This window comes from Anabrus simplex, chromosome 6, assembly GCF_040414725.1.
Source record: "Anabrus simplex isolate iqAnaSimp1 chromosome 6, ASM4041472v1, whole genome shotgun sequence".
NCBI lineage: Eukaryota > Metazoa > Arthropoda > Insecta > Orthoptera > Tettigoniidae > Anabrus > Anabrus simplex.
The window spans coordinates 225,470,423-225,490,342 of NC_090270.1; the positions used below are offsets into that span (position 1 = coordinate 225,470,423).

The 19,920-nt window shown below is 38.4% G+C and overlaps 1 protein-coding gene across 8 annotated transcripts in view; it reads right to left on the minus strand.

The window, feature by feature from the left end:
- The window catches only part of LOC136876359 (arylsulfatase G), a 387,207-nt gene that overhangs the window by 313,046 nt on the left and 54,241 nt on the right, over positions 1-19,920 (minus strand). For all 8 annotated transcript variants that reach the window (XM_068228394.1, XM_068228393.1, XM_067150243.2 and 5 more), the window contains exon 3: positions 17,901-18,036. In XM_068228394.1, the coding sequence (XP_068084495.1) occupies positions 17,901-18,036 (136 nt within the window). The remainder of the gene's footprint in view (positions 1-17,900; positions 18,037-19,920) is intronic.

Sequence of the window (19,920 nt, forward strand, 5' to 3'; positions counted from 1 at the left end):
ACTTTTCAAAATACTCTCCATTTGCACTTATATATTTTTCCACTCTCTGAAACCACATAGAAAACATTTCAGTCCTAGCTTCTCTCGGGATGTCACTTAGTGCACTCTCATACACTGCAATGGCCTCTTCATATGACAAAAACTGCTGCCCACGTATTTTTTCTTTGGTCTTAGGGAACAGAAAGAAGTCGCATGGGGCCAGGTCAGGTGAATAGGAGGGATGAGGTAACACTCACACCTTTTCCCTTTCCAAAATGTCCATTGTTCCGGTAGCCCTGTGTCCAGATGCATTGTTGGGATGCAGCAGAAGTTGCCCACTCTTGGACTTTGGGTGCTGTGACCTCCAAGTGGCAAGGACTTTGGGAAGACAGTCATTCACATACTATTCAGCACTGACTGTAGGACGTGTGTCCAAGGTCACAGAGGTGAGATGCCCCATTTTCGTAAAAAAGTTGCCACCATCTTCTTTCCGGAGCTCTGACTTCGTCGAACTTTTGTGGGTGGTTCCTTCCCTGGAAAGCACCACACAGAAGACTGTCTCTTCGTTTCAGGGTCATAATGGTAGACCCATATTTCATCACCTGTAACGATATTGTAGGTGTCTTCGGACTGCCCTCCATTGAATTTTTCTAGCATGAAATTACAGCAGTCCACTTTCTCCTCCTTTTGGCTTTCTGTCAGGGAATGTGGTACCCAACGGGCACATCTCTTGGTAAGGCCTAAATAATCGTGAATGATGGTCTGCGCTGCTCTTGACTCAATATTTAAGGTCCCTTTAATGTCACCAAATGTAAGATGTGGATCTTCTTTGATCATTTACCTCATAGCATCAATGTTTTCTTGAGTCACAGCTGTTGCTGGGCGACCGGGATGAGGTTCACCTTGAAAACTCGCGAAACCAATTTCCAGCTGTGGCTCTAGAAGGGGCAGCCTCACCAAAAACGCACAGTAAAGGAGAATGGCAATTCTTTGGCACTTAATTTCTTTTTATAATCATAAAAAATCATTACTCGAAAATCGCAGCACGACAGATCCATCTTGCACCGTGTCTGACTTAGCACTGCCCGTGCTTTCTTCCCTTGCTGTGGAGGAACTACCGCTCGGAAGGGTTGCGCACGCATGTTCCAAGGTCGAAAAACATTACTCTTTCAAATGAAAACAATCCCATTGTCCTCAGAATTACTGTTTACGTGCTGCTAAAAACTTTCGGCATAACCTTCGTATCTATTAAATTACTTAATTCTTAAAATCACAGCAATAGAACCAGCTTTTGGGTGGTTAGGCCGTGTGCATTATGCAGAGTTTCGTCCAGACGTGCCATTTGGACTCATCAGCTGGAATGGCACGCCCCTCCAGGACTCTGCTTAGCAGGCAGACCAAACTTAATTCTATTCTTTTCTTTACAATACTTCTACAGTTCAACACTAAAATTTTTATGACATCACTACTTGACATCCAGATCCCAGTACCCTTATCACCGCTTCCTAGTCCACCCTGATTTTCCGAATGTACCTCCCTATAACTCTTCTAAACAAACTTCCTAATGTATACATACCACCGCGGTTCACTATCCACCAATCAGGATCTACAAATCTTACTCCCAATTTTCCACATACCCATTCCATAGGGTTTTTTTTTTTTTTTGCTAGGGGCTTTACGTCGTATCGACACAGATAGGTCTTATGGCGACGATGGGACAGGATAGGCCTAGGAGTTGGAAGGAAGCGGCCGTGGCCTTAATTCAGGTACAGCCCCAGCATTTGCCTGGTGTGAAAATGGGAAACCAAGGAAAACCATCTTCGGGGCTGCCGACAGTAGGATTCGAACCCACTATTCTCCTGGATGCAAGCTCACAGCCGCGTGCCTCTACGCGCACGGCCAACTCGCCCGGTCCATAGTCATTTAAATCCTCAATTACCTTCCAGTCAGTGTCCCTCCTATACAGTATCCCACTGATAACAATCTCCGGTATATTCCAGGATGGAATGATGAAAGTGAAATACTGTACCAACATTTCCAGCAAAGTGGAGACCCTGAGATAGCTACTGGTACTGAACTTTTGTCTGGTTTGGACTTGTCTCAGAGGCAAAAATGAACAGAAACAGTCAAAAAGATGGACCTTACCCACACGAGCAGAAATTCATAGAATCTTCTTAGAAGATTGGGAGGAAGTGCACCAGTATGCAGAAAACATTTCGAAGTCACACCAAATCAAATTACTGTTCATATCATTACTGCATCAACAGTACCTCCTGATAAGATGTTTCTTAGATATATTAGATGAGACAGCTTCATGACCTGTAAACAACGGTGTCTCCCACATCTGATTATCCACGTCCCTTCACACTTCAGACACTGACATGGCACTAAAGGACATAAAATCTTTTAAGGCTCCTGAATTCAATGGCATCCATCCTCAATTTCTGATTCAAGGAGGAGGAAATGCTAAGAATGATTGGCATAATTCTTCAGACACATTCTGTTGACTGGTCACCTCTCACTGGAGTTTAACTCAGCGCCAAGCACTCCGATCGACATTTTAAAACTAGCGCCCAGGCAGTGCCAAACATGACGATTGACGTTTAAGTGCATTTGTTTAAATAGTTTATTGTATCTCCCACAGATGTCACCCAAATGCAGTTTAACTTTCACACATTCAAAATGAAGGATCAATGTGTCAATCTATAAACATACGAGCCACATTCCTTAGTAAACTAACTTTCTGTGACATCCGAACACATACTATCTTCACTTGCAGAGTAACCGCATTTGTTCTCAATTAGTGTTTTTGCGCTCTTGTAAAATGGCCTGTAAATCGTACGAAAGTGCAGATTACTTGCATGAAAGCGATATATGGGGTATGTTAGAAGAAGTGTATGCTGATTGTGAGTCAGAAAATTATTTAGTGCCTTGTGTGGAGGAAAGCGATAGCAATTCATCTGATGTAGTCGTGAGTGCTGAAGCTGATGAGGTAGGTACAGCAATATTTAATAATTTGTTTTCAGATGATATATCTGGTTTTATTCAGATGACTGGTCAGAATCGATCAACCTGGAGACATGCCCAATTATTCAAAGAAAGCAGGTATCAGTAAATTACCTAGTGATGAATTTTGCATGACATACTTCATGCTGTTTTTCACACTGGCATTTCTGTCATTTCTTGTAACAGAAAATAACCAATACTGGGAACAATTTTTAGCACAGTAGCAGGACCATTTGCTATAAGGCATGATAATTGGAGGCCTGTTACTATGGGTGAGATGAGAAATTTTTTAGGTCTCTGGATTTTGGCCGGTATCATAAAAAAGCCTTAGAAATGTACGAGTATTGGACAACAAAATGTTTTTTACTCCCATATTCAGCGAAGTTATGCCTAGAAATCGCTTTTAGCTCATTTTAAATATTACTGAATATAACTTGAAATTTTCATGCTGTTATGTGAGTTACTTTTCTTCATATGCACTTTTATTTGCAACTACATCAAATCAGTTCACCTCCCTTAGAAATGTCTGGCACAGGGCATGTAAATCGCCTCAGAATGCTTGGCAGTGAATATGTTAAGAAGGCGAAGATAATTTATATTTTGAAAACTGGCAAACCAAGCAACAAGGCAGAAAGCTATTGCCCCATAGCCCTTCTTAGCTGTTGCTACAAACTGTTTGAAAGGCTGGTCTATAACAGAATAAGTAGCACTATCCTAGAGTTTCTTTCAGGCTTCTTCTAAGCTTCAGAACAGGATGTAGCTGCTGTGTATAGGCACGGTACTAAATGATGTTGAAAACATCTGTGGCATTTGTTGACCTTAGTGCTGCCTGCGACACTGTATGGAGGAAAGGCCTTTTCTACAAATTCTATGAATCATACCTTGCAGAACGATGGTGTAACTTGTGAACAACAGGCTGAATGATCGGAAGTTCCAGGTAATCGTTGGAAACATGATAAGGAAGGAGAGGAAGCTTAACAATGGATTGCCTCTAGGATCAGTTATTTTACCATAACTGTTCAACTTGTACGTATCTGACCATCCTGACATTTCATCCAGAAAATTCATAGCCCTTCTTAGCTGCTGCTACAAACTGTTTGAAAGGCTGGTCTATAACAGAATAAGTAGCACTATCCTAGAGCTTCTTCCAGGCTTCAGGCTTCTTCTAGGCTTCAGAACAGGATGTAGCTATGTAGCTGCTGTGACAGCTGTGCTGTGTATAGGCAGGGTACTAAATGATGTTGAAAACATCTGTGGCATTTGTTGACCTTAGTGCTGCCTGCGACACTGTTTGGAGGAAAGGCCTTTTCCAGAAACATCAGTTTCATTGGCAGAGTTCTTCGTTATAACTGGAATCCAAAATATCCTGGTGTCATCCCGGACCGAACACTGTCTCTTAAGCAACACCTCACTGCCCTGTGATCTTCAGCCTTCGGTTTGTTGTACTCAAGTGTTGAGTATTGTGCATAATAATGGTGTGTGGCCTCCGAAGAGGTCTGGTGCAGGTCTTTGAATCTGACGCCGTATAGGCGACCTGCACGTCTATGAAGATGGGGCCCTACTTATGATGAATTCTAATGCTGAAGACGGAACACACTCAGCCCCCGAGCCATTGGAATTAACCAATTAAGGTTAAAATCCCTGCCCCAGCCGGGAATCGAACCTGGGACCCTCTGGACCAACAGTCATCATACAAGACTTGCTCACACCCAAATGAAGATTACCATGTACATAACATCTGGCATAATCAAATCTACTCCAGTTCACCGGCTTCCACTGCTGACGGGTGTAATGCCACCTGATTTGTGCACTGCCCTTATCAGAGAATTCCACAAGTTCTCCAGGAATCCTAATCTACACGTACATAGGGACCTGCCACTTTTAAATCGTAAGAGGCTACAATCACATCATCCAACTCTGTGTGATACTGCTGATATGGTTTCCAGGGATTTTAAACCTCCTGAAGAATGGAAAGGTTGATGGGAAGCAGCAACAGAAAAGCACCTGCATAACATCATCTCAGGTGCTAATAAACTTGCAAGAGGATTCCATCTACCACGCAAGAACTGGACTGCCCTGAACAGAATCACACTGTGACTGCGGAGCTCCACACCAAACCATTCACCACATTGTCAGAAATTGCGAGAGTCAGGCCAATCATGGTAGTGAAAAAGATTTCCTGCTGGCAACTCCAGAGGCTCTACTATAGATTGAGGGACTCGTCATTCAGTTGTGAAGCATATGTAACCCTGCTCAGTTCATTGTTTCTCAATTGCAAATACGTACATACTTGTATGCATTTGCTGTTATTAAAAGTGTGTATTAACCATACGCTAAATAATCCATCCCTAAAATGAATTATTGCCCCAATTTGTCCTCTGGAATTCCAACTTTAACTTTATATTATGATCTTTCCTTTAAAACAAGTATATTCATCTACTAATGTCATTCCATACCATTTCTCTACTGACAGCTTGGAGCATACCTCTTAGTCAAGCACTTCGTCTCCTTACTCCCAAGTCTTTCTGGCCCAAAGTTTGCAACAATTTTGTAACACAACTTCTGTCAGAAATCACCCCAAACAAATTGTGCTACTTTCCTTTGGACCTTTTCCGTTCCCATATCATATAATCCTGGTATGGGTCCCCTACACTGGAACCATCAACAAACTGGTGTCTTACCAGAGACTATATGCCCCCTTATATGTGTCCGCATGTGTGTATATGTACTGCATATAGCAATGTTATGGTGTAAAATTGTATATATGTAACAGACGTAGATTTTAATATGTACAGTAACTTATATATTTAACCAACATGTGTATATAAATTCCGTACCGGTTAAATCTCAATAGCTGCATTATAGTACGCAAACCTTTTCTTGAGCCCTGAGCTCCGTAGTGTTGAATGGGAACTATACATAAAATCAACTTCATGATCCATACTTCAACAGATTCACAAGTAAGTATTTTTTATTTTCCACCTTGTCAATACATTCGTTGCTTAAGGCAAATTATTGGTTAAAAGTGATACATGTTTCGTATATTATTAACATCTTCAGCCACATAACACTGCTTAGATGAAAAGCTCATATATTGACAAAGTATCAATGCTTTGAGAGAAAGTGTCCTTAAAATTAAATGACAACATTAAAAACAAAATACTCATGAGAAAATATGTAAATTCTTTTTACAATTGAAAGCGGTTGTCAAGGAAACACTTGTACAATTGTCCATAGAGAATATATCCTGATGAATATTCTTTTCTTTAAAAGTTCATGTTAAATATTTTTTAATTTTTAAAGCCAATTTATAATTAAAAATTATACATTTTTTAGTAATTGTCAAAATGAAGAATTCTAGGATTCATAATGTGGCTCCTATTACTACTGGAGAAGATAATATCACGAATTCCTAGTTGTCAATTCTTTTTAATCCTGCTTTCTTCTGGAACAGTAACTCTTGTCTTCTTTCTTGTCTTGTGTCTGGTGTAGTAGTGATGTGCTCTTTCTTGTTCACGTACTTGAGGAGATGGAGGAGCGGGGGACATTGGTGTGTCATTAACACCCTTGTCGTTACCTTCTGCTTCAAAGTGGGAGGAACAAGATGCAGGGCTATCTGGAGATGGAGAGATTCCATTTCTTTTTTCGTAACATTTTTCAAGTATTTTCAAATACGCCAGAATTTGATCATATAACAGGTTCTTATACTCTACAGCCTCATTAAGATAATCATTTTTCTTTACAACCTGGTACAGATAAATGTACAGATCTTCATGTATGCCCTTTTTTAATCACTTTAAATGGTGAGGTCTTGTTCTATGTTGGTAAATTTATGACCTGTGGTTCATGGTGTGCTCAGGCGGCTAGGACTATACTGTACAATCCACCGGTGGTCCATAGCCCGTTAGAGGAGAGATCCTCACTTGGACTATGTGTAAGTAGGGTAGCACCCTGCTTCATGAATTTGCTGAGCTCAGAACATTTTAAGCAAGCCTCGGACCTATGGGAGTAACAGAGTCCCACTCCCATTTGACAGGCGAGGGACTCCTTGGAAACAACTTGGCGAATGAAATGGAATTCGATGGTGAGCTATCAATATTAATAATGATTCATGTCAGACCACCACTGCTGGACACTGTTAAAATGCCCTGTGGTTTTACGCATTGGTGCTGACTACTTATATCTTTTACCATAGACAGCCCCCGTGTAAATATGTTAATATAATCTTTTTTAACTCCTATTATTAATGAACACTGTTTTTCTCATTGAGATCTTAGTAACATTTTCCTAACAATTCTGATAGTGTAACATCAATATTTCATATGGATCACTGCCACTGGTATAGGGAATTCTGAAGTACTGAATCTAACTGATTCAAGTTTTTTAAATATATATCTGGGCGATGTTGAACTTGAAGATGATCGAATGTTGATGGTGAGAAACTTCCTGCATGGGGATGGCTGTAATCGGTGGTTTGATAAATCCTTCTCTTTGTTGTTTACAAAGGATGGTATTACAGCTATAAACTTTGAACATTCCTGGGGAGAGGGAGTTGCTGTACTACGGTACTTACAAGATGTATTCAGAGATAGTTCCAAGAAGCCTTATATTCATCATGACACACTGTTAAATACCCTGTGGTCTTACCTATTGGTGCCAGTCACTTATCTTTCCCTTAGACTGCCCCCACGTAAATATGTTAAGTTAACCTTTGTAAGACATAACCTAACATTTTGACGTTGTTATCCTTCACAACTGGTCATTTACAGCAAACGGCTGATATGTTGGTATCCATATTATCAATGAACATTGTTTTTCTCATTGACTATCCCTACTGTAATATGTCAATATTATTTCTCAGTGATTACAATTTGATTGCAGATCAGGTGCCTGATTTGTGCCTTGAGGTAGTGCTGTGACTGATGATGCCTTCAATGAAAGGCGAAACATGTCTCATATGGAAATAAAGATAAATTCCTAATTGTTAAAAATTTTTAATGTATTGAATAGGTGATATTATAAACTAATTAGCATCCTACATATAGTATCTTCAATAAGGATCCACAATGATATTTATCACTTGCTTGTCTAACCCCTGTAAATACCCTGAACCAAGAACTCATTCTACCATCAATTCTCACTGAAGCCCAATTGTCAACATAAATGCCTTTGATTGATTTTAATAATCTACCTTTAATTCCATAGTCCCCCAGTATGGCGAAAGTAATATTGACATTACTCTATTGAAAAGTTGGGAAATTACAAAGCTTATAATAACATATTTACATGGGTGTAGTTTGGGGAGAAGGAATACAAAATGTCTGGCACCAATGTGCATAACATTAATTTGTAGTGTTGGTTGATAATCACAGTATTGATACGGCAACTACACAGTAATATGCAGCAGTGGTTTGACCTCAGTTCATAATTATTAGGAAAGCTAGGAAAAATATTCCAATGTTGTTTGAGATTGCTAAATGAGGCTCCATTGGGAGAGTAGTCATACTGAAAGCTGTCTGGTTGAAGTCCCGGGTTCGTGAATATGGCTCCATAAGCAACGGTGAATTTGGCTAGCGTGGAAGGAAATTTGATTGGGTGTCGTAATATTTAGGCATAATTTTGGTATAGTTGAAAAGAAAGGTCTTTAAGTACATGGTGCATTGTGAATGGCAACAATGACGGCCGTAATTTGTTGAAATGGTATTTTCAGGAAACATGTTGCGGGGTTAGAATCACTCTCTTAAATTGAGTTTTGAACTTCTTGATAACTTTGAATGCTATGTGAAAAATACCAGCGTGAGAAAGGTTGATGAGACTTTAAATGGAGGTATTGTCGTAATTGAAAACATGAAGAACATCGGGATGAAGTTTTGGTTTGTGATGCTGGTCTAGTGAAATACAACAGAGTTTTTATTTGGCATAATCCGCAGTGGAGGGATCAAATGTGAAAGTACACACGACTGAATCGGGTGTCTAGGCCAGGACGAGTCATCTTCATTCTCTCTGTGAAGTGGAGCTGTAGTGACCTCAGTTCATAATTATTAGGAAAGCTAGGAAAAATATTCCAATGTTGTTTGAGATTGCTAAATGAGGCTCCATTGGGAGAGTAGTCATACTGAAAGCTGTCTGGTTGAAGTCCCGGGTTCGTGAATATGGCTCCATAAGCAACGGTGAATTTGGCTAGCGTGGAAGGAAATTTGATTGGGTGTCGTAATATTTAGGCATAATTTTGGTGTAGTTGAAAAGAAAGGTCTTTAAGTACATGGTGCATTGTGAATGGCAACAATGACGGCCGTAATTTGTTGAAATGGTATTTTCAGGAAACATGTTGCGGGGTTAGAATCACTCTCTTAAATTGAGTTTTGAACTTCTTGATAACTTTGAATGCTATGTGAAAAATACCAGCGTGAGAAAGGTTGATGAGACTTTAAATGGAGGTATTGTCGTAATTGAAAACATGAAGAACATCGGGATGAAGTTTTGGTTTGTGATGCTGGTCTAGTGAAATACAACAGAGTTTTTATTTGGCATAATCCGCAGTGGAGGGATCAAATGTGAAAGTACACACGACTGAATCGGGTGTCTAGGCCAGGACGAGTCATCTTCATTCTCTCTGTGAAGTGGAGCTGTAGTGGCGCACCATGTTGGTGCCAGCGCGTGCTGGATGTTAGCGTGTTGTTAAGAGCTGTGGTGCTGGGCTGAGTGGCTCGGACGGTTGAGGCATTGGCCTTCTGACCCCAACATGGCAGGTTTGATCCTGGCTCAGTCTGGTGGTATTTGAAGGTGCTCAAATACGTCAGCCTCGTGTCGGTAGATTTACTGGCATGTAAAAGAACTCATGCGGGACTAAATTCCGGCACCTCGGTGTCTCCGAAACCGTAAAAAAAAGTTAGTGGGACATAAAGCAAATAACATTATTATTAAAAGCTGTGGTGGATGGAGTGAAGTTATCTAATCTTTGAACATGTTTGCTTGCATCAATATTGGATGGTTGTGTGTCAGGATGAATATAAGGCTTCTTAGAACTATCTCTGAATACATCTTGTAAGTACTGTAGTACAGCAACTCCATCTCCCGAGGAATGTTCAAAGTTTATAGCTGTAATACCATCCTTTGAAAACAACAAAGAGAAGGATTTATCAAACCACCAATTACAACCATCCCCATGCAGGAAATATCTCACCATCAACATTCGACCATCTTTAAGTTCAACATCACCCAGACATATATTAAAAAAACTTGAATCAATTAGATTCAATACTTCAGAATTCCCTATACTTTCAAGGTGTTTTCTAGTCTGAGCCCAGCTGTCTCTGTTGCCAGCAGTAAGCACTCCAATAGGATACTCTGCTGGTGGAACATTGTCATGTGCAATGTATTTCATGCAGGCAAGGATGTCATTTGGTTTAAGTATATTTCCTTTTGTTTGAAAATGGAAGAAATATGTTTTAAAACCCTGCTCAGAAAGTTCCTTTCAACAGAAGATAAATCATCAGTATATTAATCACTCAACTGAAAAGTTGGTTAGGTAATATTCTGTATTTCAACATGAAACACCTACAGGTCCCTCTTAAACAAATATGCTCCATATCATGAAATTGAAGAGGGCAATAGTATAGTCACAGTTCTAAACGTATCTTTATCACTCTTCTTGGGGTTCAGATGAAAAACTACTGGTTCTAGAATTTCTGCTCGTAGAGACTTCATAAACCTCAGTGATGAAATTAACATATTACTTGCTCTAATGACCTGATCGTTGTACTCTGGTTCAGGGTTGTTCGTAATTACTATTAATGGATTATAGTTTATAGGTAGAGGTACCCGATCCCTCAAGTACATGTCAACCATGGTTCAGAAATGTAACTTGTATGTTTGTTTTGTTTATCTATCTCCTTTAACTTCTCATGCAATTCCTTCCCTTCAGCCTCACGGAACTTTGAAACATGATCTTTGGTTAGGTCGTAGTTTACATGGATCATCTGCTGAAAGGTATAAAATGGCAGGGAAGGATTCAGTTAGGTGGAAATGTAGTAAGCAGTTTGGCCTATGCTGACAACTTGGTCTTAATGGCAGATTGTGCCCAAAGACTGCAGTCTAATATCTTGCAACTTAAAAATAGGTGCAATGAGTTTGTTTGTTTGTTTGTTTGTCCAGCCCTTGTCCCGTTTCCCTACGGGGTCGGGTATGAGGTGAGATGAATTTGTCGTGGCGTTTTTTTTATGACCGGATGCCCTTCCTGACGTCAACCTCATCAGAGGAGTTAATGAGAGATGAAATGAATGACGTGATATATGATAGTAGGGAGAGGGTGAAACCCGGTGCCGGCACATAGCCTACTCCTGTCGAATAGCACCAAGGGGTCTGCTCAAGGCTTAACGTCCCCATCCGACGGACGAATCACCATCAACAGCGTCATATGCCCTCACTCCATATGAGCACTGCGGAGAGGTTTGGAATTTAATCCAGGCTTTTGGCACGCAATCTAGTGATTAGAAATTGTATACCACCACCTCCCCTACCCTGCCGGCCAACATTCTGATGGTGAAATTTTTTTCGACCAACGGGACTCGAACCGGCTAACCTCGGTGTTAGACCGTTTAGACTTCAGCGCCTTAACGATCATGGCCACCAGGCGGGCTAAAAATAGGTGCAATGAGTATGGTATGAAAATTAGCCTTTCGAAGACTAAATTGATGTCAGTAGGTAAGAAATTCAACAGAATTGAATGTCAGATTGGTGATACAAAGCTAGAACAGGTAGATAATTTCAAGTATTTAGGTTGTGTGTTCTCCCAGGATGGAAATATAGTTAAGTGAGATTGAATCAAGGTGTAGTAAAGCTAATGCAGTGAGCTCGCAGTTGCGATCAGCAGTACTCTGTAAGAAGGAAGTCAGCTTCCAGATGAAACTATCTTTACATCAGTCTGTTTTTAGACCAACTTTGCTTTACAGGAGCAAAAGCTGGGTGGACTCAGGATATCCTATTCATAAGTTAGAAGTAACAGACATGAAAGTAGCGAGAATGATTGCTGGTACAAACAGGTGGGAACAATAGCAAGAGGGTACCTGGAATGAGGAGATAAAGGCTAATTTAGGAATGAACTTGATGGATGAAGCTGTACGCATAAACCGGCTTCAGTGGTGGGGTCATGTGAGGCGAATGGAGGAGGATAGGTTATCTAGGAGAATAATGGACTCTGTTATGGAGGGTAAGAGAAGTAGAGATACACCAAGACGACGATGGTTAGACTCGGTTTCTAACGATTTAAAGATAAGAGGTATAGAACTAAATGAGGCCACAACACTACCTGCAAATCGAGGATTGTGGCGACGTTTCGTAAATTCACAGAGGCTTACTGACTGAACACTGAAAGGCATAACAGTCTATAATGATAATGTATGTATGTATGGTAGTCGTGTGTTCCCATCGCTGGGAAACTTCTATGTTTTTAAGCATTCACATGTTCTGAATATCGTACTTTAAAATTGCGGCCGGATTATCCTATGTGCATATTCTTGCACTCACAGCATGCAAGTTTATATATTCCTGAATCAAATAATTTATCTTTTTTCAGAGAGATTTACTGTACCATGGTTGAAAATACTCTGTTTCATGTTGTTATTGGTGGAAAATGCGATTCTGAAATTTTTTCTCTTAAATTTGTTATTACATGTATGTTTGGATTATTATAAGTGAATTTGATGTATTATCAGTTTTACTAGCTTTTATTGCTAATTTAGATTTTCGCTTCTCCAAAAATTTATTATCTTATCCATCATGTTATTGTTGAAACCATTCAATAGGGCTTGTTGTCGGATAAACGATAGTTCTTTATTCTTTTCTGATTTGGACAATGGTATACTAAACGCTCTGTTAATGTAACTATAATATGCTGATCTTTTTTGTGCCTCAGGGTTTTATAATTTTGTTAAATCAAAATATATTACGTTTAACACTTTAGCATTGACGTGTACATTTGCTTTTTCCGTGGTAAACTGCTGAAATGCAGTATACATTTTTCAGGTCGTTGTGGGCTACGGATGTTTGTAATTTCATTCGTAGATGATAATCAAAGACATATTTTATGTTCAAAGTTACTATCTTTCTGTCCCCCCATTGGGGTGACATATGGTTATTAGGTTGACTATGCAACAGAGAAAGCGCATGTCACCCCTACAGGGGTGACGGCCTTTTTACCTTTGTTGTTGTGGAACACTGTGCTCTGTACTGTGAGCTGTTGATTTACGCGCCTTTCAACGAGTTCCTTGTAATTTACAGTTTTGTGACAAGAAATGAATTCATGATATGTGTTTCTGTGTCGAGTAAGTCATGATTACTGATAGAGAGATAGAAGAACAACCTGAAAAGGGTTCGACTGTTGAATCGAGAGATGTTGACATTTAGGATTTGCAATGTGATGCCACCTTTTCCGAGTCAGAATTCAACAGTAGTTTGTGTAGTGAGGACACTAGCAAAGATTCCGGTGCTGCATTGGGCAATGATTCAACCAAATCATCAGCCAGTGACAATTACTGGGGAACATTCCCATGTTTGCAGAAACATTTTTTTTATTCACACGTAGCCCTGGTTTACAATTTCATCTGAGTGCTAAATCTCAACCAGTATGTAACAATAAAGCAATAATAGACTCCAATCCAGATTATTTTCCTTGCCATTAATAATTGAATTCTGATGGTTGCGTATGAATGTCAGAGAAATTCCACTGTTTGTTGCACAATGCACGGCGTGCTGAGAAAGGAATGGGCACTGCGCTGCACTCTATGAACACCTTACGTGAACAAGCAATGCAATACAACAGCGAATGGTAGCGCTAGTTTCGTGCAACAGCCTAAAGTTGAAAGGCCTGGACACACTGCCGTGTCACCCCATGAGGGGTGACATACTATATTTTGTATGAGGGTCCGTCACCCCACACGGGGTGATATCGTCTTCAAAGTGTTAATAATAAAAATTACCAGCAAAAAGGGCTCTCATTGGGAGCCCCAGCATCAGGAATATTGGCTAACATATACTTAGACCACTTGGCACGAAGATTATCAATCAAATAGAGGGATTGGATTTTTGGACACGATATATGGATGATGTTTACGCTATAATAGATAACAGACTCACCGATGGTAAATTTTAAAAAAATATATTGAATAATTTGGATTCAAATATAAAATTCACTTTAGAGGAAGAAGATGAAAGATCACTGAATTTCCTAGACATAGTCACGAGAGAAGAAAAAGGATTTTCTTTCAAAATACACAGAAAATCCACTTTCACACCGACCACTATCAGGAACGAACTCATTACATCCTGAGGCACAAAAATAATCAGCATATTATAGTTACGTTAATACAGCGTTTAGTATACCATTGCAATAGAGTAAAATAATATATTATTATTGGTCCACCTTTTCAATACAAAATGAAAATTACATAGGGACTAGTTTCGACCTAGTAATAGGTCATCATCAGCCTGAAGTAAGTCAAAGATCGAAGAAAACATAAACAATGTAAACACAAGTACAGTCTCTTTAAAGGTACATACCAAGTGGGAAGTTGAGTAGAGATATATTAAAAATAATAACTCATCCAAATTGACGAAGCACTGAGCGGAATTTATGTAAAGTTCGGTGCGCCGTATATTATAAAAGACCACTGTGCACTAAATGATGCAATAAAGAAGAATAGTAGGTTGAATGCTGGCTTCTTCTTAGCTGTTGTATAATCGAAGAAGATTACGTCGTGTTTTATAAGGTATTGATAGACGTCAAAATACATGGATGTTGGAAGGCTCTTCAGTTTTTTTGAACATGGCAATAGTTGCGTGTGGAGGCTTAGGAAACCAGAGAAGCGTTATATTATGTTAAAAAATAGAGATCCTTAAAAAAGTCCCGTGCGTTGTATAAATTGTGGAAATGGAAATTTATACAACGCACGGGACTTTTTTAAGGATCTCTATTTTTTAACATAATATAACGCTTCTCTGGTTTCCTAAGCCTCCACACGCAACTATTGCCATGTTCAAAAAAACTGAAGAGCCTTCCAACATCCATGTATTTTGACGTCTATCAATACCTTATAAAACACAACGTAATCTTCTTCGATTATACAACAGCTAAGAAGAAGCCAGCATTCAACCTACTATTCTTCTTTATTGCATCATTTAGTGCACAGTGGTCTTTTATAATATACGGCGCACCGAACTTTACATAAATTCCGCTCAGTGCTTCGTCAATTTGGATGAGTTATTATTTTTAATATATCTCTACTCAACTTCCCACTTGGTATGTACCTTTAAAGAGACTGTACTTGTGTTTACATTGTTTATGTTTTCTTCGATCTTTGACTTACTTCAGGCTGATGATGACCTATTACTAGGTCGAAACTAGTCCCTATGTAATTTTCATTTTGTATTGAAAAGGTGGACCAATAATAATATATTATTTTACTCTATTGTAATCACAGTTCAATACGGATCTATCATTATGAAACTTATTTCTTTTAATTAGTATACCATTGTCCAAATCAGAAAGGAATAAAGAACTATTGTTCATCCGATAACAATCCCTATTGAATGGTTTCAACAATAACATGATGGATAAAATAATTAATAAATTTTCAGAGAAGTGACAATCTAAATTAGCAATCAAACCTAGTTACTGTGAGAAATACATCAAATTCACATATAATAATCCAAACATACATGTAACAACAAATTTATTTAAGAGAAAAAATTTCAGAATCACATTTTCCACCAATAACAACATGATACAGAGTATTTTCAACCATGATACAGCAAATCTCTCTGAAAAAGATAAATTTTTTGATTCGGGAATATATAAACTTCCATGCTGTGAGTGCAAGAATACATACATAGGACAATCCGGCCGCAATTTTAAAGTAAGATATTTATAACATGTGAATATTGAAAAACATAGAAGATTCTCAGCTATGGGAACACATGACTACCACAGGCCATAAATTTACCTACAAAGAACAAGACCTCACCATCTAAAAAAAAAAAAAAAAAAAAAAAAAAAAAAAGGGGCCGCTTAATGAATACATATGAAGATCTGTACATTTATTTAGACCAACTTGTAAAGAAAAATGATAACCTTAATGACGCTTTGGAGTATAAGAACTTGTTATACGATCAAATTCTGGTGTATTTGAAAATACATGAAAAATAATACAAAAAAAAGAATTGGAATCTTTCCACCTCCAGATAGCCCTACCACGCGTTCCTCCCCCTTTGAAGCAGAAGGTAACAACAAAGAAGTTAATGACACACCAATATCCCCCATTCCTCCACCTCCGAAGGTACCTTAACAAGAAAGAACACATCGCTACTACACCAGACACAAGACGTAAAGAAGACAAGAGTTACTGTTCCAGAGGAAAGCAGGATTAAAAAGAATTGACAACTAGGAATTCGTGATATTATCTTCTCCAATAGTAATAGGAACCACATTATAAAACCTATAATTCTTCATATTGACAATTACTAAAAAATGTATAATTTTTAATTACAAATTGCCTTAAAAAATTTTAAAAATCTTTAACATGAACTTTTTAAGAAAAGAATTTTTTTCAGGATATATTCTCTATGGACTATTGTACAAGTGTTTCCTTGACAACCGCTTTCAATTATAAAAAGAATTTATATATTTTTGCATGAGTATTTTGTTTTTAATGTTGTCATTTAATCTCCTTATGCTATTTTTAAGGACACTTTCTCTCAAAGCATTGATACCTTGTCAACATGTGAATTTTTCATCTAAACAGTGCTATGTGGCTGAAGATGTTAATAATATACGAAACATGTACCACTTTTAACCAATAAGTTGCCTATAGCAACTAATGTATCGACCAGGTGGAAAATAAAAAATACGTATTTGTAAATCTGCTTAAGTGCAGCCAACATCCAGTATTCGGGAGATAGTGGGTTCGAACCCCACTGTTGGCAGCCCTGAAGATGGTTTTCCGTGGTTTCCCATTTTCACACTAGGCAAATGCTGGGGCTGTACCTTAATTAAGGCTACGGCTGCTTCCTTTCCACTCCTAGCCCTTTCCTCTCCCATCATCGCCATAAGACCTATCTGTGCCGGTGTGACGTAAAGCAACTTATAAAAAATAAAATCTTCTGCACCAATCTATACCTACCTGAGCTCTATGGTTTCCATGAGATAACAAATCTACAAATTTATACAAGCTTAAAAAAAAAAATTCAAGACATTTTCTGCAGATGTAAACCTTAATTTCGTGATAAGAAAAATGAAGATAAGACTCACAATCCTTCCTGAGAAGACTGGCATGCCTCAAATGGCAAAATATTTTTTTAAAAATATGGAATGTAACCATATAAAATATTAAATTATATGGAGCACCATCCCTTTCCATCTGGTCAGTTCCAAAGCCATCACAGCAAAGACCCTGCTCTACCGCAAATATAGATATCATAGTGAGACAAGGCACAGTTGGACTGAAGTCTGTTTAGCAGCAATTGTAATTCAAATGTGACAGGAGTTGAACTGCACTTATCTGGTGCCACCCACTTTTACCTCTTTGCTTCACACTTTACCTTGCAGGAATCACAAACCCAACATATGACAATACAAAATAAGTTTCAATAAGCAAAGTTAAGTTCAACTTTGTTATAGATAACTTAATACTGTATGAAATTCAGGGAAGTTTTTGACACATTCTGAAGTAAAAAAGTAATTTGTTTATTCACAAGAAGATACAGATAATTCTAAAACAAGTTACCTTATCACAAGGAAGGGAAATAATATGAAAGATAAGATCTCAAAAATAATCTGTAAATTTTAAAATGCTCTTTTCAGGATAGTTTTCAACTACTGTGCAAGCAAACTGTCAAACAATAACCACAAGTTAATGACTTACAAGTATTTCAACAGGAACATGCAGGCATCTGTTAACGAGACATATGCGAATGAGGTGTCGTAGTTTCCCAACTGCAGTTACAACTTTCTGAGAAAGTTTCACGGTATTAACTGATGATATGTAATTGTAACTTGGACTGGAAGAGAAAGGATGAATTAACTTAGTAATGAAGTTTCTAGATTTCTACAATTAAGGTGCATGGAGTTATTTTTATTATAGTTTACATCTGAACACTTAGAGGTCACTAAGAGCTTAAATATATTTTGCCCAACCTGTAAACTAAATTACAACAGAATACTGATTTAAAAAAAAAAAAAAAAAACCTACTTGATGCCTGAATAGTACTTGTAAACCTCAAAAACAAAAACAAAATCATTTCACCATCAAATTATTCCTAACTACTGGTACTGTTATAATTGTTTTACCATTTTAACAGGGGTGGACTTTGAAATGGTGTGCTTATAACTTATTTCACTCATCTACTGAGAATCTACTGAGAAAATTACTATTTATTAAAGACACTGACTTCCCAACACATTTACACTTCACTGAATTTACCATAAATATCTATATTCATAAAACAAGGATATATATATTTTAACTAGTTGGGTGCCACTGCAACATAGTTACAGAATGAACATAGCATGAAACTGAAACATCTACAGGGGGGATCATGAACTGAAAATAGCCAAACTGCTGTCCAGATCCATGGCTAAATGATTAGCGTGCTGGCCTTTGGTCACAGGGGTCCTGGGTTCGATTCCCAGCAGGGTCAGGAATTTTACCCATCAATGGTTAATTTCGCTGGCACAGGGGCTGGCTGTATGCATCGTCTTCATCATGATTTCATCCTCATCACAACGCACAAGTCACCTCCGGGTGCCAAATCAAACGACCTGCACCTGGCGAGCCAAACATGTCCTCTGACACTCCTGGCACTAAAATCCATATGCCACTTCATTTATCCTAACTGCTTGATCTTACCTGTGTATCTGCTGAAAATGAATCTGGATAGCATCTCAGGTTTTCACTCCTAACTATGAAATTTAAAGATTAAAGATTCTAACATTATTCTAACATCACTCACACTGTGCAATTACACTTTCTCCACACTCATATCACAAACAATACAACAAATATGAATACTTCACTTTCAATAATAATTTTATATAAATTGTACTAAGTGCATCCCTAACATAACGTACACTTTTTTCAATCTTGAATTCTGCATCTCTCCTATTTCCACAACCGTCTATAGGTTACTTTGTTGCTCCAAGACATCACAAGCTAAGAATCACTACACCAATTTCACCAACGTTTATAAATTTCAGAAGGCCAGCCTCCGACGATTTAAAAGTATGAGATCACTGTCTCATATATACTTTCAATAAGAAGCATCATTACTGTAAAACGACAAGTAAGTAGTACCATTTCTTCTTCTTCTTCTGCACTTCCTGTTTCCAGTCTTCTGGGTCGGGTTGTAAATCAAGGACCTCCACAGTATTCTATCTATCCACCACTCCCTTCCTTTCTCCAATATTTCTTCTATTTTTACTCCCCTCTTCTCTATATTCTCCTTCAACATATCCACCCACCTCTTTCTGGGCCTTCCCAGTTGTCTTCTTCCAATTATTTTCTCCATAAATACTCACTTTGGAACTCTATCCTCTTCCATTTCCATCATTTGTCCATACCATTTCAGCTTAATGGTCTCTATCTTGTCTTGCAGTCTAGGAGATCCAATTCTCTCTCTGATTTCCATGTTTCTGATTTTATCATGTCTTCCCATTATTCTAGTAAGGAATTTCATCTCAGCTGTTTGGATTCTGCTTTCATCATGTTTTGTTTTTTTATCAATGTGCCTGACGCATATGTCAAAATTGGTGTGTAATACATTGCGTACAGAATTTTCCTGCATTTCTCTGGGACGTCCTGGTTCCACACTATACCTCTCATAGATTGGTAAAACCCATTGGCGTGTTGGATTCTCTTTCCAATTTCTTCATTTATTTTCCCATCT